Source organism: Notamacropus eugenii, chromosome 4, assembly GCF_028372415.1.
Source record: "Notamacropus eugenii isolate mMacEug1 chromosome 4, mMacEug1.pri_v2, whole genome shotgun sequence".
Taxonomy (NCBI): Eukaryota; Metazoa; Chordata; class Mammalia; order Diprotodontia; family Macropodidae; genus Notamacropus; species Notamacropus eugenii.
This window is the reverse complement of record NC_092875.1, coordinates 425,471,949-425,498,635: the sequence shown is the minus strand read 5'-3', so window position 1 is coordinate 425,498,635 and position 26,687 is coordinate 425,471,949. Positions and strand designations below refer to the sequence as shown.

At 36.0% G+C, this 26,687-nt stretch overlaps 1 protein-coding gene across 15 annotated transcripts in view; it reads left to right on the top strand.

Moving 5' to 3' along the window:
- SPEF2 (sperm flagellar 2) overlaps nt 1-26,687 on the top strand; it is a 289,696-nt gene that overhangs the window by 52,654 nt on the left and 210,355 nt on the right. For 12 of the 15 annotated variants that reach the window (XM_072605832.1, XM_072605834.1, XM_072605831.1 and 9 more), the window contains 5 exons: nt 7,042-7,294; nt 11,019-11,189; nt 13,747-13,887; nt 15,720-15,784; nt 17,765-17,945. In XM_072605832.1, coding sequence (XP_072461933.1) covers nt 7,042-7,294; nt 11,019-11,189; nt 13,747-13,887; nt 15,720-15,784; nt 17,765-17,945 — 811 coding nt within the window. The remainder of the gene's footprint in view (nt 1-7,041; nt 7,295-11,018; nt 11,190-13,746; nt 13,888-15,719; nt 15,785-17,764; nt 17,946-26,687) is intronic. The other 3 variants (XM_072605837.1, XM_072605838.1, XM_072605828.1) reach the window with 1 other exon arrangement.

Below are 26,687 nucleotides of genomic sequence, written 5' to 3'. Positions count from 1 at the left end.
TTCTGTGAAGTTTGGATTTAGGCAAAGAGACCTAAGGATCTAGAAGGTCACATGTGGTCTGTGGGCTGCAGGTTCCCCACCCCTGGTCTGTGGGATCTTACTTTTATCCTTCCTCTAAATCATTTGAAACTCATTTTCCTAAAAATCTTGAGTGTCAAACTAAACTCAACTTGACTCTTATTCTCTATCATGGATTCTTAGACAAAATGGTTACTTCCTCTTAAGGTTGCCATGACTTCTACCCAGCAATTTCTCTCTCTTTGCTGCTGGGTAATTTCTTTTTTCAGCTCCTCCTTTTGAAATCGTTAGTAGGGTAAGCCAAGAAATTATCAACTGCTCTGCTTTGGGTACGACCAGATGAGTGAAGTTTTAGGGTTTAAATCTGTTTCCTAAACTTCTTCTGTGCAGGGGGTCAGTAGTGTATTTTACTGGCAATATCACTTATGCTTCACCCACATATTCTCTGCTCTTCTTTGCTCTTCTGGCTGGCAGATTATCTTTCCTGAGAATGTGTTCTAAACTCACAATATCACCCTACTGCTGTCCCCTCTGCACAGTGCTAGAGCCCTACTCTAGTCCTGGTTCCTATCCCACAAAGACTTACTGATATTTATGAAGTCAGATTTGCTTCCTTGTGTTCCACTCTCTACTTCACCCTATCTGTAATACATACTTTGCATAATAATATCTGAGCTGGGTTTGATTTATGATTCTTTTAATAAATTCTGTGTTGAGAATTTTGAGATATCTCTTGTTCAGTTATCAGACTCTGTGTCCCCATTTGGGGTTTTCTTGGCAAAGACACCAGAGTGGTTTGCCATCTTCTTCTGCAGATGATTTTGCAGATGAGGAAACTGAGGCAAACAAGGTTAAATGGCTTGTCGAGGGTCACACAGTAAGTATCAGAGATCAGATTTGAACTTGGGTCTTCCTGACTCCAACCCTCCCATTCTCTCTCCACTGTACCACTCAGCCGCCCTGAGATGCTGTTGTTCTTTTTCTGACTTGGAATCAGGAAGATGTGAATTTAGATTCTGCCACTGACACGAGACTGTGATCCAGGACAAGTTAGCTAACCTCTCTCAGTCTTAGTGTTCTCATTTTTAATATGAAGATAATAATATCTTCTGGAATTGTTGTGATAAATGAAATTGCATATGTAAAGCACTTTGAAAACCTTAAAGCGCTATGGAAATACTCGTGATTATTACTATTCCATGTACCTCTTCTCTATGCTATGGTAGCTAATAGCTGTAATAATGACTAATTCTCTCATTTACAGAATACTTCTAAGTTTGCAAAGTGCTTATTGTGTGACATGGGAAGAGGTCAGAATTCCCAAATCCAGAGTACTGATCTTATAGAAAAGCCTTATTGTCATCATAATCCATATCAGAGAGAGGTTATTTGATTGACCTTTTCTTCCTTTGGCCAGTGAACTTTGAATACAAGGATGTTACACCCAGGGAGACACGCAGGGTAGGAAACAAACCAAAAACTGGAGGGGAGGGCAATCAGTAGTTAGTTCTGCAGCTAACCTTGAAGGTAGGTAAGAGGCTTACTAATCTGTCATCTTGTTTAAGGATGTTGCTAGCATAGCAAGGGAACTGGAGAACAATGCAGGAAAATACAGTGGAAGAGAAGTTGTGACTTAAACATGCTATATTCATCTCAGTAGTCATCATTATTATTGTTTTTACCTATACCTGTGATGTAAGGAGACTCACTTTATCAAAGCAGAGCATCAATTGCTCCACAACTTCTATTCTTGGAGAGTTGACTGGGGCACTGTGATTAAATACATTTCACATGGAGACAACCCTGTGTGTAGAAGTGGGACTTAAAATCAGATGTTCCTGATTCCAAAGCTCACTCCACCTACCATAACACACTATCTCTTTTTATTCTTCTTCTGTTTGAAAACTATAATAGAAAACATGCATAAGACATTATAAATGAAAATATAAGAATATAAAAATACAAAGTTTTAGATAAGAAATTATAAATTAAAACTCTCCATATCTCTTAAAACCCGAGGGCAGTGTGAGAATAGAAAGAATCCACTGTCCCCTAAAGAAAGCAAAACCTCAAACAAAAACTCTCAGGATCATCATAGGCAAAATCTAGAGCTTCTAGGACAAAGAAAAGGTACTATAAGTAGCCAGAAAGAAAGTGTTCAAGTGCCAAAGACACAGAATGAAGATAACCCAAAATAGCAGCTGCCACGCTGAAGGAGATGAGGACTTTGAATGTGGTATTTGAAAAGGCAAGAGATAAAGGTTCAATGAAAGAAAACCTATCAAGCAAAATTAGGTGTATAATTCTATAGGGGAAAAAATGAACCTTTGATGGAATAAAAGATTTCTAAACATTCCTGATAAAAAGAATAAAGAATTTGAAATGGAAATGGAAATACAGGCACCAAGAGAAACACAGAAAGGTACACATACAGAATGTTCCAAAAGTTTTTGTGCAGTGATCTACATATTAATAGGAGAATAGAAGACATGTGTCTTCTCAGAAGAAGAATACTAATGCAAGTCTAAATGATGTTTTTATTCTGTTTTCATGGTCTTGGTAGGGAGGAGGGAGGGAAGGGGATGGAAGGGAATAAAGGAGAAAGAAATACTGTTATTTGATGGAGGTGCATAAGATGAAAAGTAGAAGTCATTGAAGAAGGGATAGGAAGGGGCATCCCAAGAAATTTACTTTCATCTAAATTGGATAAAAGAAAATTGAACATAATCATACCCGCACTAGGGATTCTCATACAGAAACACATTGAACTCAAAGGAGAAGTAGAAAGGGAATGATGGAAAGGGATCTAAGAGAGGAGGGATAGAAAGGGGATAGTCACAAACCAGACAAATTTGACAGTGGGGCAGAGGAATGGGAAAAGCAGTTAAAAGAAAAGGAATAAAAAGAGGAACCGGGTAGAGGAAGGGAAGGAGAAGAACTGCAGTACGGGGGAAACAGGCTGTTCCACTTGTAAGATCAGAAGTGTCAGGCACACTTTGTCTTTTCTTCCATAGTTCTTGTCTGTAAAGCAGGAGGCAGAAACAGAGGAAAAGTACAAGGATGAAGGGAAATATACAATCAGCAATGATAATTTTAAATATGAATGAGACTAGCCTCATCCATACAATAATAGAAGAATGGATTAACAAGCAGAATCTGAAAAACTGTTGTTCCTAAGAAGCACATTTGAATCACAAAAATTCATACGGAGTTAAAATGAAGAGCTGGAGCAAAAATCTGTTATGCAGCGGTAGAACTTTTAAAAAATCAGAAGTAGCAATCATGACTTCAGATAAGACTGCAGTAAAAATATAGACAGAGTATTTTTAAAAAGAGCAGGGAAATTACCTTAAGATTAAAAGTACCAAAGACAAACAATAAAAATACTTTCCATATTTGCAACTTATGGTGTAGCATCCAAACACTTAAAGGAAAAGTTAATCAAATTGCAGGCAAAATTGATAATAAAAGTGTAATAGTGGAAGACCTTAGTGAATCCCTTTCAGATATTGACATCCAATCAAATGATAAACAAGAAATAAATGAAGGACCTAAATAAAATTTTAGAAAAAAATTCAAGATTATTGATCTCTTATGATTACTAAAAGAAAACATACTTTTCAGCTGCATGTGGAACGTTTACCTCAACAAAAATGTTGGAAAGCAGAAATACTAAACACATCATTTACTGATCCCAGTGCAATAAAAATTATATCCAATAAATGGCCCTTAAAAAAGTGGCTGAAGATGAAGTAATGTAATTCTAAAGAAATAGTGGATCAAGGAGTATGTTCTAAAAACAATAGAAAATGTCAAATAATGATAAGGAGACAACGTATTAAAACTTATGGGAAACATCTAAAACGATTCTGAAAGAAAAAATTTCTATGTCTAAATACTTTGAACAACAAAAGAAAGGGGGAATGAATCAATGGATTGGACGTGTAATTAAAAAAATTGAACAAACAAATCAAAATTCACTGACTGAATTCTGAAAATTAGAGAAGGCAATAAAACAAAGTAGAAAGATCATCAAATTGATAAACAAATGAGACTTTTTTTAAAAAGAAAAACTAATGAAAATACATAGTTACCTGATTTTTGAAAAATTGAAAAGAAAACCAAATTGTTCGAGTAAAAAAATGTCAAAGAATGGTTCACCAGAATTGAAGAGGAAACAAAATAAATTACCAGAAGTTATTTTGTCATATATGCTGATAAAATAAACAACTTGGAGGAAATGATGAATACTAATAAAAATATACCCAGAGTGTCAAATATAAATAACTAGATTTAAAAACAAACAATAGGTAATTCCCAAAGGAATTTAAAAAAACCTTTAGGAACAGATGGATTCACAAATTAATTCTATTAAACATTGAAAAAACAATTCTAATATGACATAAATTGTTACAATACTAAGAAAAGTTATCCATCCAATTTTTTTTCTGTGATGCAAATATAGTATTAATACCCAAATCACAGAGAAATATATGTAGAGAAGGAAAATAACAGACCAATATCTTTAGTAAAATTTGATGCAAACAATTTTAAAGAGAATATTATCAAGTAGATTAAAACAACATGTCAATTAGAACAATTGGGTACTCTGGCCAGGTTAAGTTTATTACAGGAATGTAAGATAGGCTCAACAACAGGAAAACTATGAATATAATAAATCCTGTTAATAATATAAATAAGAATGTTATTAAATCAGTAGATGTTTAAAAGGCTTGAAAAATTCAACATCTGTTTCTATTTTTAAAAACTTTTGAAAAATCATAGGAATAAATGGACATATTCTTCATAATACTCTTAAAAGAGCATTTGTTTAAATCTAAGAGCAACTGTATGTAATGGAGAAAAGTTGAAAGGCCTTCTTTCCCCCCCCCCAGAACCCCTAAAAGTTGCAGGATAAAGATAACTCGATGTAAATTATCAGGATTCATATATAACTCATAAAATCCAGCAGGCAGAAATAGAAAATTACATTCAAGATAAATTCAAAGATGTAGGATATTTGGGAGTATATCTATTAAGATTCAACAAGAGACAATATGAATCTTACTATAAGATACTTTATTTTTTAACCCAAAAGACCTCCATTACTGAGGGAAGGTATTACTATTTGACAAAAACTGCTAGGAAAACTGGAGAGGAATCTGGGAGAAATTATATTTAGACCAACATCTCACACCATACCCCAAAATAAGTGCCAAATAGATATATAACTAGACATAAAAGGCCATCTCTTAAACAAATTAGAGGTGCAAGAAATTACCTTTGAAATTTATAGAGGAATAGTTTATGATAAAAGAAGGGATAAATATGATTACATAAGGTAAAATACATATTTTTGATTATATAAAATATAAAAGGTTTTGTACAACCAAATCTAAAGCAATAAAAATTAGAAGGGAAAAATATAACTGGGAGAAAAAGTCTTTGTTGGCCAACTTCTCTGATGAAGGTCTCATTTCCAAGATAAATAAGAAATTGATTCAATTTTATAACTAAAAACCATTTTCCAGTAGATAAGTGATCAAAGGATATGAACATACAGTTTTCAAAGAGAGAAATACAAGCTGTAAATGCTTCATATCATGTTAATTAGATAATGCAGATTTAAACAGCTCTGAGATTACGCTTCACATATCTCAGACTGTCAAAGATGAAAAAAGAGGATGATAACAAATAATGGAGTGGCTCCAGGAGGTAAAAAAAAGTACCCGAGTGAACTCTTAATAGAGCTGTAACTTTGACCATTCAGGAAATCAATTGTGGAACTGTGCCCACAAAGTTAATAAAATATGAATACCTTTTGATGCAGCTATCGTAGTATAAGAACCATATCCCAGAGAAATAAAGAATTTTAAAAAGAGGAAAAGGACTATATGTCCAAAAATATTTGTAGCATCTCTTTTCATGGTAGCCAAAAATTGGAAACTTATAAAGGAGCGTTCTCCTATTGGGGGTTGATTAAACAGATTATGGTATGTGAAATTTAATGGAATGTCATTGCTATGTAAGAAATTAGGAATTGTATGGTTTCAGAGGAACCTAACCTCGCTGAGCCTCAGGTGCCTTCTTCAAAAGAGTAGGGAGTTAGAGGTGATGACCTCTGTGGTTCCTGCCAGCTCTGATTTTGTCCTAGAGTCCTTGACTGCTTTTGTTGTTGTTCAGTTGCATCCAGCTCTTCATGATCTTGTTTGGGGTTTTCTTGCCAAAAAAAAAAAAAATTGGAATGGTTTGCCATTTCCTTCCCCTAACTCATTTTACAGATGAGGAAACTAAGGCAAACAGGGCTAAGTGACTTGCCCAGGTTCACACAGCCAGTAAGTGTCTGAGGCCAGATTTGAACTCAGGAAGATGATTCTTCTTGACTCCAGAGACAACATTCTGTCCACTGTGCCACAGAACTGCACATTGTGACTATTATTAGGTGGCTAATAAGTGGTGGATCTGAGAGTAGAATTAAGGTTTCCTGACTCTGGGACTGTGCTTATTGATATATGTGTGTATATGTGTATGTATGTATGTATGTATTTATGTATTTACCTATACATTTATATATACACACATAGATATGTATATGTGATATATAGGAGTGTGTGTATATATACATATACAGATAATATACAGATATAGATATTAGATATATTCATGTGTGTAAATGTGTGCATATAGTTTTTTGTGTGTAACTTTCTGTAGCAATTTCAAAATCATACTTAAAGCACAAAAATCTATGCCTTTTTTCTTCAAACCTAATATAAAATTAATCACTCTGGGGGTATGAAAAAAGTTAAGCTCTAAATGGTATTAAACTTTGAGTGGCATGAGAAAATAAAATGTTTAAAATGACATACAATTTGAAATCGCTTATGAAAATACTTGTGCTACTTGAAATATTTCCTTGAAAAGAAATATTTCATACTGTAGTTAATATTTTATAGCTTATATGGCAATTGTTGGCTTAGATAGGGCAACATCTAATAGAATAAATTTTTTCTTTTGTCATTTTAGGGTTTCCAATGCCAAGCTTAATAATTTTTCTCGCTTAGAACCAACATTTCAACTCTTGGGTGTTCAGTTCGATCAAAATGTGGCCCAAAATATTATGACAGAAAAACATGGCTCTGTAACGAAACTTCTTTATCAGTTGTACATCGCACTCCAAAAGAAGAAGAAAAGTGGACTCACTGGAGTTGCGATGCAAACAATGAGACCTTTAGCACCTGCAAAACTGCAAAATATGAAAAGTGAGATTTATCGAGAGGTGGGTATGCAGAACAATGCCAGTAGAAACTCATGTGTTATACAATGTAGAGGAATGGCAAGAATTTAAAGTAATTCCGTGAGAAGTCCCATTGGGTTTTTGAACAGTTTGTGGGGTTTTTTTTTAATTTTTTCTTTTATTGTATTATTTTAGTAGGAATGGTAGTTCAAAAATAAATTATTCCTCTTGAGCTAACTAGGTGGCACAGTAGGTAGAGTATAGGACTTGAAGTCAGGAAGACCTGTGTTCAAATCCAGCCTCAAATATTTAATGACTTTGTGACCCTTGGCAAGTCACTTAACGTCTCACTGCTTTAGTTTCTGCCAATGTAAAATAGGGATACTAAGAGCACTTATCTCCCAGGGTAGTTGCAGAGATCAAATAAGATACCTATGAAGTGTTAGCCACAGTTCCTGGAAGAGAGTGGACACATCAACATTGTCTTCCTTCCTCCATTCCTTTCTTCTTCCCTCCCTGCTTTCCTCTTTTCCTCCTTTCCTTCTTCCCTCTTTCCTTTCTTCCCTTTCCTTCCTTCCTTCATTCCTCCCTTCTTCCTCTTTTCTTCCTTCTTTCTTCCCCTTCCTTCCTGCCTGCCTTCCTTTCCTTCCATCTCCCTCCGTCTCTGTCTCTGTCTGTTTCTCTTTTCATCTCTGTCTCTCACATACACATATAAGGCTAAGAATACCATCGATGGCCTAGCTCTCCCTTATCCATATGCCTTATCAGTATATTATATTATATAGTATTAGAACTTGAAGGGACCTCATAGATAATCTAGTACATTTCTCTCACTTAACAAATAAGGAAACTGAAGCCAAGAGTTGAAGTAACTTGTCCAAGATCACCCTACAAGTAAACTGTAGATCCCAGAACTCAAACCGAGGTCCTCTGTTCTTTCCATTATATACTATCATCCCTAACATGTCTTATGTCTGTCCCTCCTTTGCCATTGTCACTGCTATCACCCTACTTCAGGCCTTTATCACTTCAAGCCTTCAGTCCATTAGGTTCCTTATTCCTGTTGCCTACTGTCCCTCTTCCCTCAACCCACTCTGTACGTTGTTGCCAATAAAATCTTCCAATAATATTACTTTTATGATCTCTCATCACTTCATTCTATCCCAACCCCTAACTATGGAATCAAACACAAACTCTTTATTGTAGCAATCACAAGATTCTGTGACTTTATCATTTAGAGTTAAATAGACCTTAGAGCTCATGTAGTACTGTCCACTAATGGTAAAGATGAAAAAGCTGAGGGCAAGGGCTGTTGAAAGATTTGCCAAAGGCAGTAAATTTGATGCAGCTGAGATTTAAATACAGGTCTTCTGACCAGCACTCATTATCCTATACTTCACTGAATTCAGTGTCTTTTACAAGCTGGTCTCACCTTAATATTTTGGGTTCTATGTACTAGTACCATGTATTAATGTTTCCACCTGAATTTAGCTACAGCCAGGTTAGTCTTTTCAGTTTTCCTTGAATATATTTTACATGTTTCTACCCCCCTGGTTTGCTCATGACATTCCCCACTTGGAATGAGCCACTCTCTTTCCAGTTTCCTATTTGGCTATTTATAATCCTCCTTGAAGGCTTAGCTGAAGCTCTACCTCCTCCATGAAGTTGTCTGGCTGGCTGACAGAGCTCACCGCCATACATTGTTAGATAATCTTTCAGATGCATATGTTGTATTTCAGTTTGCAAGTCTAGATTGCAAGTCCTAACAGGAGGAAGCATGTACTGTATATGTTTGTATCCCCCCTAATCCCTTGCACAGTGCCTTGCATGTGGCAGGAACATCATTCGTGATGGGATTGGGACTAGATCATAAGATTTCATTGTCAATTTTAAAAGAAAATAGAAATTTTGATTTGCCTTAAAGGAAATTTCCTTAAAATGAACAATGTGTATTAAACTTTTCAAATCACTGGGGTCATGTGTAGCATTTTACTAATACAGTAGTCAACAGAAAATACAAGTCATTCAGTCATATGGGAAAATGTTAGAGTTTTTCAGACTCCTGTATAGCTGTTCCATATGGTCCATACCCGATAACATTATGAACACAGAAGTTCTTCTGTTGTCAGGATCATCTTAATGGACCATGATCACAGTCAATGCTCAAAAACCAAATGGCATGAATTGTTAATGAAAGGAGCGGTCTTTCTCCTTCAGTATAAAAGATATGACTATAAAATAATAAAGTAATTTTTGTGAACCCGTATACTAGGATTTAAATGGCCAAAAGATTCTAAAATTCTGCCAGATTAGTCACCATGGGAAGTTAGGTACTTTTTATATTTATCAAAGTCGCATAAAACATGATTTCATGTTTTTCATGATTGCATGAAAGTGATTTCTCTTTGGGAAGATATCTTACAAGCAATATGCCAAACAGCCTTCCTTTATATATGAAGTTGTTAAAGCTATCAGTCACATTAGATGAAGTTCTTCATAGTTTATAGATATTTTAAAAAATCAAATGCACCTTCATTATACCAAAATTTAAACACCAATTAAGATTAGTCTGTAAATTTGAAGTACCTATCATGTGCCAGATACTTTCCTAAGTGCTGAGGACACAAAAAGAAGTCAAAAGCAATCCCTACTCTCTAGGAGCTCACGATCTAATGCATGAGATATATACAGACAAGCTAGATACAGGATAAATAGGAAGTTATTAACTAATGGAGGGCACTGGAATTTAAAGGGGATGAAAAAGGCTTCCTATAGAAGATGTTATATCCAAATGTGCTTCCATAGCCTTTGAAAACAATTCCCAAAGAGGAAATTCAGAAACATCTTTGCCAAAAGCAATCTAATTCATTTATTCAACAAATACTTATTAAATGCCTTCCATGTGCAGAACGTTGTATTAGGTGGTAGGGAAGATTAAAAAATTTAACTAAGATCCTTGTCCTTTTAGAGTTCATTGTCTCATTGGAATTAGTGTGTCATCCCAAGAAAGCTCTTTTGGAAGGAAGCTCTTCAATTTTAGACCTTGGTATAGATGTTAAAAATATTCAACCCAGTTCCTTGGGGGCGGTATCAGTGTAGTATCATGGAAGCTATAATGTATCAGAAGAATCAAGAAGCAAAAGTATTGACTCTTCTACTGATGAGTCATGTTGCCTTAGATGCATCAGACATGTTGACCTGGGTGATTTCTAAGCTTCCTTCCAAATCTAAAATATTTGCTTAGTTTCATTGTCATACCATATATGTTTTCTATGGCAGATTAATTACTTTGCAATGAATATGCTGATAATCTGATGACCTCAAGGAAGTAACATGTAATCATTTCTTTCCTAGTTAAAAGAGAGTGATTTAAATAAGTTGTAAGTTAAGAAAGGGAGAATTTGGCTGCTGTTTTGTCATGCTTTTTTTAGGTGATATTTATCCAAATAAAATGGTATTTTGAAGTTAATTTAAAAAAATCAAACCCAGGGCAAAGAATTTAGCTATAGGTTCAAATGAGAGATTATTTTATGAGATTTCAAGTGTTTTGTCTTTAGTTTTAGTTCACGTTTTCTACATTTTCCTTTGACTATGTAACTAACATCTTCAGAGTTTTTTTATGACTAACACAGTGGTTAAACTTATTTCAAGAATGAGTTCATCTTATTTACTAAATTTAAAAAAAAAAACTTTTGTGGTGAAATTGGGGTGACAAAGCCCGTTAGTTTCTAACTCCAGCATCTCTGGAAATGCTTTCTTTGTTTAGAGACTTAAGAACCTGGTGCCTCGGCAAACTGATTTGAACCTAAAACGGGTTTCAGAAAAATTTCAAGCAAAGTTTAAACAGATGGAAGAAAAAATTAATCGTGTGCATTTTGAAAATGTTCAAAAAATTCAAAAGTTAAAGGAAGAACAAAGAGTGCAAGATCTTGAAAAGGTTCCATAATGCTATTTTTAAGAGAAGTTTTGATGCAATAGGCTAAAAATATCACATGGTGCCAACTGTAACTTCCTGCCTATAAAGTACTTACTGTGAGCACTGATGCAGAAAGCTAAATTTCCCACATGCCCATCACATGCCAGCTCTTCAGTGCTGCTGGAGAGCGTTTCTGGAGGGGCGAGGAGAACTCCTCCTGCACATCTTGACAGAGCCTGACACTGGGATCTTGTGAGCGGCCACTTCTCCCAGAAGGGTGGTCCTTCCATCATTAGCAAGATAAAAGGCTGATGAGGCCTGTCACTGAGAGAGAAAGGAAAGGTGTCAAGGCTGTTGGGATCTGCTCCTGTTAGAGCACCTCCCCATTCTCTGGTGCTTTCTCCTTTGTCTCCCCACCCCTCCTACACTCTGGTCTGTTTCTCTGCATCCCCTTACTCCTCTTATAAACTGCCCCAACTGCCTCTTGCCATCCTTTATCATTTTGCTTTGACCACCCCACTTGCCAGACCTAAAATTTCTTTAAATGATCTTTAATGAATTCATAGACATTTTTAGAATTGAATAGGAAGATGGTATGTGAAATCGTGGAAGACCTTTTGGGGAATTTCAGGGTGCTGGGTACATGAGAGGTATATACTATAGGCATAAAACTATAGGTCCCATTCCTATTGCACTATAAATCTGTTTTTCTTTTTTTTTTATTCTCGTTCTTGTAACGCTAAGAAACTAACGCCCATGATCTGAATGTGGATTAACTAGTTCATGGGTAGCTGGATAAGGAATGATTCAATGCTCATCCTCAAAGGAAAATTTTCAAAAGATAAAACTAAAAAATTTTGTGATTCAGATAGTATAAAGAGAGCAGAAAATTGGGTTTTCCAACAGCACACTATTTTAGCACCCGCTTCAGTTTTAAGAGGTAACACTGAGCATTTCGTCAGAGTACAATTATCCACTTAGATGCTACTAAATAGTTGAATTACAAGAGACTGCTAATGGAACAGTTTAATACCAAATTTAAAACCAAAAATCCCCAGGAAAAGACAAGAAATGGGGGAAGGGGGGAAGAGGGAAGGGAAGAGACAGTAGGAGAGAGATGAGAGAGAGAGAAAATACCAAGTAATTTTTTAAGCCATTTTTTTGTAAGACAAAATAAATGTAATCAAATAAGGCTTATGGTGGTGTTTTTTCCCCCTCTGAGGAAAAGAATATTGTTTTAGCAGACAAAAGCTAATAGTGATACACACATGCTCACATATATATACATATATATGAATATTCTTGTCTTCTTAATTCTCATTTTTCTCAAGAAGATATGAATTTTATAGTTCATTTCAGACATTGTAAATCTGCTAAATGCAAAAAAAAAGAAAGGTATATAGGAAGGAAATGGCAGAAAAACATCTTATTATTGGTACAGCAAATAGATGACTTTTTGAATGACCTTTAGCAAACATTGTATATACACTCACTGCCTCCATTTCCTCCCATCTCACTGTACCTTTGCCATCTAGCTTCCAATCTTACCATTACTGAAACTTCCATCTTTAAGGTTACAAGGGACCTTCACATTGTTAAATCCAGTCACCTTTTCTTTGTCATCCTCCTCCTTGAATTCTCTATAGCTTTGGACTCTGGTGGCTGCTCTCTATTCTGGGACCCCGTTGAATTTCTCCTCAAAGACCAGTAGGCATCTCAAACTCAACCTGTCCAGAATGGGACTGTTTTTTCTTTCTCCCAGAAAAACAGCATTCCCCCAAACTTGCCCATTTCTATCAAACTGAATTTTAATGTTTTTTTAAAATCTCAATATTTTGCCTGATAAGGCGATATAACTTATCTGAAGACAATAAGAATAATTTAGTCACACTTTATGTTTTAGATTAATTTTAAAGAATTTAGGGCATTCTGCTAAGATAACTACATGATTATTGTCAGAAGAGTGCCTAGTTTGCAGTTTAAAAAAGACCTTTAATGTTAAACTTTTTAAAGGCATATTTTTTCTTCTTTATTGTACCCTACTAATTCTGTTTTTCACAAAATAATTATTTCCTGCACATAAGAAATGATGACCACTAATAATTCATAATTTGGAATAAACTCTGAAATTCATTGTTTAAATGTTGTTGAATTGTTAGTAGGCTTATTAAATGACTTAGATTCAGCAGGAATTTTCCAGAATCTTCACATAAACTCCTGTCTCTGTTAGATGGTCTCTGTTAGATGTATTTTTTTGCCGGTATTCCACAAGGATGACAGTATGTAATCACTTTCCTATCATGTGATGGACTGGGAACTACATCTTTCCTGTCACTGGGGGTTGTCAGGACCACCCAACCACCACTTTTACAGAATATCACAGAAAAAGAGGACACTAGGTTGGCGAGCATAGTGTATTAGTTGCTTTTTTGAAAAGACCACGTCAGTTAGGAGTTTTACAATATTTGTTGTATGTATAAAGAACATCAGAAATTTTCGCTGGGTGAATTTTAAGTAGAATGTTATGGCTCCTTCTGAAGTAGTGACAAACAGATTAACTGTATATGTAAATGCACAGCAACGCTTGGGCAGAAGGCGGCAACATGAGATGATGGCTAGAATTCAAGCAGCCATTTTACAGATTCCCAAAGTGTTACCAAACCGTACTTTGAAAGCTATCGAGAGGCACAAAATGTTGGTGAAGAGAAAAGAGGCAGAGGTTAGTGATCACCTTTATTTTTTACAATTTCCTGTCTTATTGCCTAAGTGTAGAGTTTGAAAAAGGTAATGCAATTTAATATATAGTGACTTAAATTACTGTAGATATTGTGTAATCCCTCAATTTTTTTCCTATCATGCTTTTTTTATCCCTACCAATAATTATTAGTGAAGTCCCCACCTATTTATGCACATCTAACCTACTTTATTCAAATGTTCTTATTAAACCAAAGAATCATAAAGCTAAAAGGGACTAAATAATTTATTTTACCCAAACCACACACTTTACAGTTGAGGAAACTGAGGCCCATAAAAGTGAAATGACATTTTTGTCTCTGCCTGTTACGAGTTTCACTTTCTATTTCTGAGCTTTAGTTTCTTTACCTGAGAAAATAAGGTCAGTAAAATATGTACAACTCACTTCACAGAATTGTGGTCAAGACAATTGAGCTAATGGATTTGAGATGTTTTATAACTTTTTTTTTCTTGGAGTCATTTCAGGTTTGTCCAGTTCTCTGTTACCCCATTTGGGGTTTTCTTGGCAAAGAAACTGGAGCAGTTTGCCGTTTTCTTTGTCAGCTCATATTACAGATGAGAAGCTGAAGCAAACAGGGTCCCAGAGCTAGTTAAATGTCTGAGGTTATATTTGAACTCAGGTCCTCCTGACTCCAGGCCATGGACTCTATCCACTGTGCTCCCTAGCTTCCCTTTGTAACTCTGCTGATCTACTTATCCAAGACCTTGGAGAAAAGAAAAATACACATGTACGCACGCACGCACGCACGCACGAACGCATGCATGCACGCACGCGGTTCCCCTAAAACTATCAGTCATTACACTAGATGAGCGTAATCTAATTACATTGGGATTAGAGGAGTTGAACCTACTTTTGATGCAGTTTACTGAACTTCAGATACCACATGAGGCAGCTAGATGGCTCAGTAGACAGAGTGACTGGGCCTGGAGTCAGGAAGACCTGAGTTCATATCTAGCCTAGCCGGGTGACTGTGGGCAAATCATTTACTTCATTTCTACTTGCCTCAGTTTCTTCATCTGTAAAATAACAGCACCTATGTGAGGATCAAATGAGGCAGCGTTTTAAAAGCACTTCTCACAGCCCCCAGCACGTCGTGGATGTTTGTTACAGACAGTGACCTGTTATGTGAGTGTGCTTATTGCACAGCTGTTTAGTACACTAAGACAGCCTTTTGCAGGAATTTCTCTTTGAATTTTGTCGTATTAAAAAATATTATCCAAACTTAGGAAGGGACTGTTGATTTTTTTCAGATTTTTTGAGGTTTTTTTCAGATTTCATTTCGATACAAAGCTCAGTTTCTTTTTTTCTAATATGTGGTAACGACCTCATTAAGTATTTATTATAAGGACATATCACCAATGGGGCTTCAGAAGAATATTTAAAATGTTTAAGAGGGGGAAAAAGGAAGCATATATTTATTTTAAACTGGCTTTACCCCTCAAAAACACATTCATTATCATAATTACATCATGTCCTGGAAGGACTTTGTCTTTTGATAAAAAATATTCCACACTATCATACACAAAATTTTGATCTGGATGGAATATAGGTGAGATTTTATATAACTATTCTCTTGACCTCTTTGGCAACCTTTAGGTTACTAAAAGTAAGAAACAGTATTCCTTTTTTTAAAAAAATTCTGTAATTCAGTCTTTTCACTAATCCAAACTGGTCTTGAACATAATTAGCACAAATTAATGAGGTCTAACTATAGCCTAATTGCATGTTGCTTTATAAATTCTAATGTGGTATTTGAGTGCCTTTGGTTTTTTACTGACAGTATATGTTTTCTTTAGGATGTGCTTAATGAAATTAAGGCATTTGAATTGCTAATAAAAAGGGAGATTGAGGCCAAAGACAGGTAAGATTTGAACTAACTTAATAATGATGAAACTGTATTCTGCTATAAAAACTTGAATATCTAACGGAAGCTGATATTCTAATAGTGGAATAAACAGGGGCATGCTGTGAAGCCAATTCACACCATCTGCCAAGAATTGAGTATTAAATTTTGAGTGCGAGCATTTATATTTGGAAATTCATAAATGCTACAAATCAGGGCTTGATTTATTATTTTGTTGTTTGTCTAGACTTAGAAAAGTGATAGAGAAAATGTTAATAGTGCAAATTAAACTTTAGAATGTGTTATGTGCTAAATTTTCCCCCAGAGATCCATTTGCTCAGCATTTACCAGCACATCCCTAGGAATGTCACATAAATTATAGTACATAGTAGTGCAGATAAGTACAGTAGAATGGCATAAAACAAACTGCCTTGGGAGATTAAAAGGGGAAAAGACTGGTGCCACTGGGATTGGGGCATTGATTAAGACTCTGCAAATGGCCTTTGAATTGAACTCTGAAGGGTGGAAGTAGCTCAACAACTGAAGGAAGAGAATTGGGACATCATAGGCTTTGGGAACAGTATGTGAGCAAAGGAACATAAGATAAAAAGGGCAGATTGGGTTTGAACCCCAGAATAATTAATTAGTTAATGGTGTGAGTGGACAGTAGTATAATGAAATAAAACTAAAAAAATTAGGGTGATGCTAGTTTGTGGATAGCCTTCAAGGTCACATAGGAGTTTACGTTCTACTCTGCAGGAGGTAAGGAAGGATTTGGAGCAGAGGACCAAAGCATAGTGGTTGGTCTCTCTAGCAATGTGGAGGAGACATTAGGGGCAAAGAGAGGGTAAGTTCTCTTAGAATACAAACAGTTCACAGGTCTGAAGACTAGAGGATCCAAGAACACATTAAAGAAATAACAGAAAATTTAATCAAAGAACACTAATAAAATATACCAAAACTTAGTAAAAGGATGCAATTAAAGCAGTTCTGAGGTAAAATTTTCTGTCCCTAAGTTATTTCTTTAGCAAAAGAGAGAAAGAACAATTTAATGAAATGGGCATGCAATTAAAAAAAATTCTGAACAACAAAAACGGGAAAAAAAAACCCAAGTGGGAATTATGGCACTTAAAGAAGAAAGGCTTATTTTGTGGTCAGAATCTTTGAGGTATCAGGAAATAGCTGTACTGTTACAGAAAGTAGTCTCTTCAATTGCCATTAAATTAAGTTATACATCAGAAGGTCGGGAATGAATGGCAGTATGCTCTCCCTCCCCCATCCCAACCCACAATATTTATGTATCACTTTAAGGTTTGCACAGCCCTTTCTATATATTATTTGATTTGATTCCCACAATAAACTTGTGAGGTAGGTGCTATTACTATCCACATTTTACGGGTGAGGATACTGAGACTGGCAGAGATGAAGTGGCTTCCTCGGGGTCGTACTGCTAGTAAGTGCCTGAGAGAGAATTTGAGTTTAGGTTTTCCTGACTCCAGCTCCAGTATTCTAGTCCAGTATATCACCTAGCTGTCTTCTGGACCCAAACCACATCTAGTAGTTGACATCATGAAAATGTGCTTGGTTTACTTTTGTGAAGGCAGTACATCCCTGTCTGCTGAGTTGTCGATGGGCTGCATACTGCTCCTCCAGCAATGAGACAAGGAGCTGATCCAGAGGCCTGGAAGGAAGGGAAGAGTGGGAGAAATAATAGAGCGGCAGAATAGAAAGAGTGAGAGTGAGTGATGAGATAGGAGAGAAGGAAGTTGTAGTAGTATTTCTGTGTCCAGAAATTACGGTCAGATGTAAAGTATTAAGATAGTGATACCGTCTACTCACAGCACTGAGCTTCTGCTATTTCTTTGGTTGAATGTCTGTGTTCCAAAACTAATCTGGTATTACCCTTCCCCCAAAAACTATTAAATTATTAGAGCATTCCCCCATATGTAGAAATACACAAATTACAATGTTATCTCTTGTAAAAATTATTTTTTCTAGTGCATCAAAAGTTCCTACAGCAGGTCAGACAACTGCTGACTTGTTAAGCACTTATTCAGATGAGGAGTACATGAAAAAAATTCAAAAACGCCTAGAGGAAGATACCTTAGCCCGGGAACAAAGAGAGAAAAGAAGAAGGAAATTGTTAATGGATCAGCTAATAGCTCATGAAGCGCAAGAGGTAAAATTATGCAAGCTTAGGTTCCATAATAACATAAAATTGCGAACTCTGTTTTTTTCCACTTTAAAGTACGTTACTTTTATTTGCTTTATAAATTTGAAATCTCATTTTTTTCATTGTTCTTAATATTCTGAAGTAGTTTGAGATCTGAAAATACCAGCAAATCTCTTTGGATAAAAGAAAAGCTATGCAAACTGTTTTTAAGGATTGTTTTTTTAATCTATGCAATTCATTTATTATGAATGTAGGTAGGTAGAAAGAGCTTCTTTCTAAACAATATAGAAAAACTTATAAAATTTACTTTTTATATTATTATGTCTTCTATTTACCTAGTCAATCTGAATTCACACTTATGTCAAAACTGAACTTATTTTCAGTCACCATTGTTTAGTCAAAAGGTGAGACTTTCTGTGAGAATTATAGTCAATATATGTGACCGTATTTTTTTAAAAAAAATTACTTCATAAGGCTATAAAATCAACAATAATAATTTTAAAGCAAATATTTAAAAATTTTATTAACTATTAAAACGGCAGTCTCTTAACTGTTATGTGTGGACATTTCAGAACATGACCCAGATTACACAACCTTTCCACACCTCATAGAGCTGCTAATTACCATGTGCTGCTGTGGACAATAATATTCATTGCCCAGTGGCCATCTTTCTGGTAATGTGTCTCTCCATATTTGCCTTTGTTGGCCTTGAGCAGGTTTGTGAAGGCAGCTTTTCTGGCTTTTTAGAGGATCCTCTAGAACTTGTCTTCACTGACATGCTTTAGGAAGGTAATATTCAAGGTATAGCGTAACATCAAAATATCACTTTAGTGTGGGTTCATTTTCTGTAATTTTATCTCTCCCTAATTATATTTGGATATATAATTATATACATAGATATATATAATTACATATGGATATAGAATATATGTATTGCATATATGTATGTGTGTGTTTGTATCCAGAGTCCATCTCTCATTCTTCCTTATGGCATGAGGTTAAATCCATGAACACATGAACACACATGAACATTATCATCATAAACACATAGTGTTGACCATAGAAATGTCTATAGTCCTCTAAGGCTAGAACAGAAAAATGTCAAACTCTGGCAGTTTCTACCAGGCTAGAAAGGCTCCAGATATTGCTCCAGGAAGAGAATATGTCTGACTTTTGAGACCAGACTAGCAAAATACGAGGAAACAATTCACCTCATAGTGGCCAATTGATGAAGAAGTTTTTTACCATAGGACCCCGTGAAACAAAGAAAAATACACAGTGGTCCTTAGTCTTGTGCACCTCCCCTCACCACACTCCCTACCCACCCACCCACCCTTAAATTTCTGTAGTGTTCATGGTAGGCTAGCAGAAGAGAGAGCAGAAGGCATTAACAGTCACCTAGTTTCCAGACCTTAACTTACCTGTTAGCACTACAAATGTGAGAGGTTATGTCCCATAGTGAGTCAGTGGACATGCAATGAGAGGAACTAAATCAAATCAATCTTGATGCCTTCGTGATAAAAGAAGACAGAGGACCAAAGGAATCTGAAGTCAAGCAGAAGGAGGACTTCTAGGGAGCTGCTGGGTTTGGTTTCATCCTCTGCACAGAGGCAAGCAGCAACATCATTTCATTGACGTGTCTATGGTCAGCTCTTGTATGTTATTGATGATAATTTGCAAAAAGATTGCAAGGAAGATTATGGGGTCACAGGTTGAGAAATGGGGAGGACTTGGAGACCATCTTGTCAAATTCCCTTCATGTTAAAAAAAAGGAAATGGAGACCCAGAGAAGTGACTTGCTTCACCACTATTTATTTCTGTTACACAGGTAATAAGTGGCAGTCCATATTTTAACCAAGGTCTTCCAATTCAAGATTTTGTTATTTCTAGGGACATCTGGGCAACCCAGTGTATACAGCACTGGCACTGAAATCAGGAAGACCTGAGTTCAAATTTGATTTTACACATTTCTTAGTTGTGTGGCCCTGGACAAGTCCTTTAATTTCTGTTTGCCTCAATTTCCTCAACTGTAAAATGGAAATAATAATTCTGCCTACCTCAGATAAGTGTCTGAGGCCAGATTTGAGTCCAAATGATCTTCCCCTGCCAAATTAATTTTTTTTGACTATGTAAAAGAGGCCATTTTCTGCCTCATTTCTTACCTAACCTTAATCATTGGTTGGGTGTTGCCTCAATCAAACTGAAACCTGGGAAAGACCTTAACTTAAAAAGACCAAGGTGTCTCACTGACTAGTGACCTTACATAACCCTCCCTCACTTAAATCTAGTTCACTTGCATGTCATGGCATCACCACCCTGATGTCATGGTCCTCTTTGAGAAGGAAGGACAAACATCAATAACAATTATGAAGAGAGAACAGGCTTTCAAAATGACTCTCCCTAGAAAAACACATCTATATAAGGGTTAGGGTTAGTATGCATTCTACTGTGCTTTCTTTTTGTTAACTATAAAACATTTGATTCAGTAATCTAAACATTCCCTTAAAGACTTTTGACTAACAAAATTTTCACATTTATGTTAAAAGCATACAAAATTCCTTGAAATGTGTAGAAATAGATAACTTTCTTTTACAAGTCTTTGGTTAGTTAAGTGAGGCATAAAGCAGACAGTCATTTGCTTACCATGGGTATTTGCCAGTGTCATAAAGGACGTCTGGCACAGAGTCCAAATGGAAGATGAATTCTTCAGGTGGTCCTGTTGGTAGAAAATATTGTGCAGATTGAGTCAAATTCCAGAAAATCACAGAACCTCCTAATTTAGATCCATAATCTCTCAAAAGAATTAGACCTAATAATCTATACAAGAAAAGCCAAGGTGATGAAAAATGACAGTTGCCTGTCGATCTGGTCCATTAGTAAATGTCTCCTGACAAACACTACAGATCAATAGGATTAAACATGAGGAGGAGGAGAGTATCCTCCTGTGAATTTGAGAAGTTATATCTTCCTTTTAATGACTTCAGGCTTCTCTCAGAAACAAACACCCACCTTGTTAACATCAGTATTCTTCCACTGATACCATTTAGTTAGGGGCCCTAGAGTCCCATAGTCTCCAAGTTATTAACAAAAAGCACAGTCAAGGGGATGGTGAGTGGGAGTAGTCTGCAAGTGGAGAGTTGCTCAAGAGAAGTGACGTAGAGGATGTCATCCACCTTACATATGACTGGAACAGTTGGCAAGTATGACAGGCAAGATCTGATATCCTCACAATATCAAGAGATCTAGAGGAAGACCTCCCAGCATATTGAAGGTGCCTTCCTATATGGGAGGACATGGGCAGGAGCTGTATGGAATGAGGAGGGGGCTGGAGTAGAGGATTGCCCCACTGAAGTGACGACTGATCTATCAAAAGGTCCACATTATTCATGTCTTAGTTTTCTGGGGATTTTTTACATCAGTGGTTTAATAACTCTTCTGTGTTTTTTTTTCATGTTCCTAATTTTAGAGGAGCTTTTTATGATTAGACCAGGACTGTTTTGTTTTTATCCTCATATTCCCAACACTAGACACAGAGCCTTGCAAATAGTCAACACTAAATGTTTATTGAATTGGATTCCTTTTTTATGTTTTTCATAAATATGTATATATTTACCTATAGGTGAATATATGTATACCTTTTAAAATAGACTACATTTTATAGCTGTTAAATTTTTATGATATATTATTAGGATAAAGTATTACTTTATACTACTAAGTATGCTTTTGGAAAAGGCAAAAACATAACCACCATGATAGTTGTATAATTTTTTGAGACAGGGATCTCTGTCAATCTGTCTGCACTCTTCACTTTTTTAAAATAAGGAAAGTCTGAGAGTTTGAAATATTCAATATCATGGATCATTTAGTAGAAGAACTGGGATAAGAACCCAAGTCTCCTGAGGTTTTTTTTTTAGGTTAGAGCTCTTTCTTCTGAGTTAATTGAAGGAGATTGTGTAGCAGAGATTAAAAATCAAATTTTGGAACCTTAAATTTGAGTGGCCACAAGCAATCTGGAAACTTACCTTGCTTTTTCTAAACTTTATTCTTTTTCTGAGAATAGCCTCTGCACTGATATATGTGTACTGACGTTTTCCTTGTTTTTGTCATCATCATTATTGGCATCACTATCATCAGTATTTTAATAGATTTACAAAATACATCCATTACAACAGTTACACAGAGGTGAGAGGAAGGGATGGTCGTGCATATATTTTCCTCTCCATTTCATGGATGAGGAATTGGATTGAGAGAGTTTAGTCACATAGGTAATAAAATTCCAATCATTTTTTCTCCTCTGACATTGCAGTACCACATATCTTCTTGTCTCCACAGATAGAGCATATGTTCTTCCCACCACAAACGCACACCCCTATTCTTTCTTAAGTGCATTTATTGATAAGATTCAGAAACAGAAGCGACCATAAATATCTTCTAGCCTAATTCATTCATTTCAAAGACAAGGAAGTAGAACTGGATATAGAAAACAAATTCCCAAAGCTATCAGGATTTGAACAAGAATTTGAATCCAGTTTTCTGACTCCACATTAGTGGTATTTCCATCTTCCTCTTCATTACTTCCTCCCTATTCTCATACCAGTATAACACTTGCTTGTTCAAATCCAAAGAGCTTCTCTACATGTCTCGGCTTGAGGAAGTTAGAGAAAAAGAAGAAAAACACTCAGATGAGAATGAGAATTTATATCTTCCATTAATGCCAACACCTCTTCCATATAACCTTTTTTTTTATTTGTCGCCTCTACCACACATCTTTGAAGTTTCTTAGAAGGTTCTCCACCCCCTCTCTTGTCATCTTTTTGGAAAGGGTGTGTATGTGTGTGTATGTACACACATACACACACACACATACACATATATATAGACATGTATGTGTATTTGTACTTTTCAAAAGGATGGCAGTATAAATACACATGTGTGTTAGATGTATACATTTATAAATATATGTATCTTTAAACAATATTATGCATATACACACATGTATATTTACACATATACATGTAATGTGTCTGATATACATACATAGGCATATATACACACACATGTAGCACTTCAGCATTAGTGGAAGAGATCTGGCTCAGCTATAAAGACACAAAGACATCCAGCTAATAAAATGTTGTGCTTAAACCATTTAAGTAGCTCAAGATCTGGCTGCAGGGTAAGGCCCTGGGTGCAAGTCCTGCTTCTGACACTTATTGGCTGTTTGACTCTGAGAGCATCATTTAACCTCTCAGTGTCCCAGGCAGCTCTCAAGATCGTCCATGTCAGGGCACATGCCAGTTTGCATTGGCAGAGGGGGTGCTTCTCTGGAAGTTTTCTACTCCAGTCAAATCGTGGGTCCAGTAAAGTATAAAATGCATAATGTTTTATAATTTTCAAATCACTTTCCTTTCTCTTGTTCGAGCTGCTCTTCCATATAACATGATATTCTATTTTATAAGTAAGACAATATCTACCTCTCGGCATTATAAGGAAAGCGTGATGAAATTTGTGAAATATTCTGCAAACCTTAAAGCTATTTTTATTCTACACTCTAAGACCAAACTCTGGAAGGTCTTTGTAGATCTTTCACAGTCTAGCTTCTCCTTGCTAGGATGTATAGCCAGGACCGTGACATTAACATTTTTTGATGATGTGTTCTCTAACTGAATGTAATTATGTTAGTAAGTTCCATTAAACTATTATGAACCACTACTGAATTTTAGATTTTAACTTTTGTTTAGAGCATGGCATTTTTCTGTAAACCTCTGCCTGTTTGGTTGAAAATGAGATAGCCTAATTTTCTTGATTCATTTTATGTCCCTGCTGCTGGATAATAAGCTTCCAATATAACAATTCATTTGCTGCCTACTAGTTTGTAAAAATTAATGAGTTTTTCCACTGTGAATTTGGTTGATTTGAAAGGTTGAATTGCCCCCACCAAGCATTAGGAAGAAATACTGTAATCCCAAAGAATCTGGCATCACTATCATTTCGTTGCCCACTTGGGGTATGGTAATAATGTCTGCAGTAACCCTGCTCCTTGTCAGCCTTGTACGAAACACCAGTAATGGTGCTGTAGTGAGAACAATGAGGCAACATTTTGCTAAGCCTCAGCCCTGGAACAAGCAACAGCAGTCAGTAACATGCGTGAACTCAGCCCTGTTCTGTACTGGGCACAGTGCTTGTTGTGAGGGATATAAAGACAGATATAAGGGAATCCCTACCTTCAGGGTACTTACATTTTAATGCTGGAGTGACAACACATATATACAGCTATGTATATTATGAAATGCAAAGTCCATAACCTTAGGTAGAGCTGGGAGAGGAGGCATTAACATCTGGGCAGGATAGGAGAGTTCTCCCACAGAACACAGCTCGGGAACTGAGGCTTCAGGGAAACTGAAGATTCCAAGAGACAGAGTGAGGAGGGAGAGCACTGTGGGCACGGACAGCAGCCAGTGCCCCAGGCACTGAGATGGAAGCTAGAGCTTCTCCTTAGAACAGGCAGAGCAGAACATGGTCCCAAGTGGATAGATAGCCAGAGTGTAAAGTGTAGGGGAGGGAGGTTAATTGTCTGAGTAGGGAATGACTTTGAGACAGTAAGATTGAAGTTACAAGAGAGAGAGAAAACAAACCAGTTTGGTACATAAAAAAAATTTTAAGTATAGGAAAATATCCCTATTTCTTATACCATCAAATCCTACAAATGGTTTTAAGAACAAGGCCATCTCTAATAATAATAATAAGCAAAAGAAGTTAAATAGTTTATCTGTAATTGTGCAGCTCTTACAAAATTCAGAAGCAAGTATTTAATATGAATAAAAACAAGAAAAATATTCCCATTTCGAAGTATATTCCTGTGTTCATCTTTCTCCAGAGCCTCCAAATTAACCAGCTAGAGTCTTTTTTTAGAAAGTGTTTCATTCAGCCTTTTGAAATGAAGCAGTTATGTCTAGTGTGAGATGAGTGTTTCATTGGAAAGCTGCAAAACAACATCTTCGGTTTAGTTACTTTCCATAAAAGCACATTTCCTGTTGGTTTATAATATGATGTTTCCTATTGAGTTAAGCGTAATTCAAGAGTTTTGAGTCTTAATTGAAACTAGAGGATTGCTTTTGTGTAAGTAAAAGGCAATAAAAAATGCAATCTTCCCTTTCAGTGCATTGTTCTGACTTGCCTCTATTGTGTAGTTGATGAGAAATTGTGGTGATTTTATAATGTGGATAAATAATTGGCAAAAATTATTTATTAAATGGTTATGAAAAATGTGGGACAAGGGATAATTATTAGTCCATTAAACTAATTTATGCTTGTTCCTGAACAAGTACTCTTTTGAAAATAATGTATTTAGAAGCAAAAGGTTGTCTATCTCAAGAAAAAAAGAAATATAATTACTGACTACAGCAGTTAACCAATTGTTCCGATTGTTAAGCAATAAGATAACTTCCTAAAGAATACTATGCATGTAAAATATCCACCAAAGCAATCTTAGAATATCTCAAAACTTTTTGGGACCCCCTTGCTAATTTAATTACACTTTTTAATCCTGCCAAGGGCATTTGTAGGATACAAGGCCAAAAGCAGAGTTTCTAGGAATGGAAAGCCATTTCTGGTTCCTTTCTGTCATAGTAAAGTTCTCAACATGTGGATCACCCGGTAGGTCACTGGAAAAAAATGCCTGATTGCCCCCGGATAGATAGTCATGTCAGTGCACCAGTAGGAATTACTGCTACTTTTCCTTATGCAACTGGCAAAGGGAAATGAATCCCATAATCATCTTTTTTCCCAAACTTTGATGCGATCTTAAGCTACTACCCCTGTGAATTAAAAATGACAAGACAGATATATAGGTAGATAAATAATTAATAGATGGATGGATGGATGGATGGATGGATGGATGGATGGATGGCACAAGACCAAGGTTCTAGGACTACCTTTACCACTAAGTAGCAGATTGACCTTGGAGGAGTTACGTAACTTCTCTTGCCCTCTGTTCATTTCTAAAATGAAGGTGACAACATTTGTCCTTGAATCATTGAATAAACACTAAAGTTCTCTACAGATGAAAGGGCTTACAAAATTAAACTAAAAACTCGAAACAATAAGTGAATTAGCAAACAAGGATTTGTGTTTTGTATGAGAACATGTTTTAAACATGTATGTTTTAAATTTTGTATGAGAACATCCTGATTCTAGATGGCTAAATGTTATGGAACTAGAACTTAGCCCAGTAAATACAGTGTATAATGGCAATTTGGTCCCCAGTAAAGGCATTCCCATTTTTGCTCCCTCAGACTTATCCTGTCCATCCATTCTATTGCATCACAAAAGGACCGATAGTTCACAGTTCTGTCCCCTTAATCCCTCCATTTGTCAGTTCCTCAATTCTAATGGTTCCCCAGTTCCTACAAGGATAAAAACTGTGCGCTTTTGCCTGATCAGTGTGGTATTGCCATCTAGTGGCAATGGAGAGTAACTGTGAGCTTATGCAAAGGGGGCATCACGCATATGGGCGATCGGTGTGTATGTAGTTGTTGTCACTCAGTTTTTCAACTGAGTTTAGCAGATATTAAATATCCACTAGGTATGAGGCCCTATTCTAGGTACTGGAATTCATTGAAAGATGACAAAGAGAGCAAAGATGCTTCTTGAATTAAGGTCGTGTATAGAGGTATTTTATAATAAATGTATAGAGCTAAGTGTCACAGTGGATAAAGTATTGAATTTGGAGACAGTAAAACCTGAGTTCAA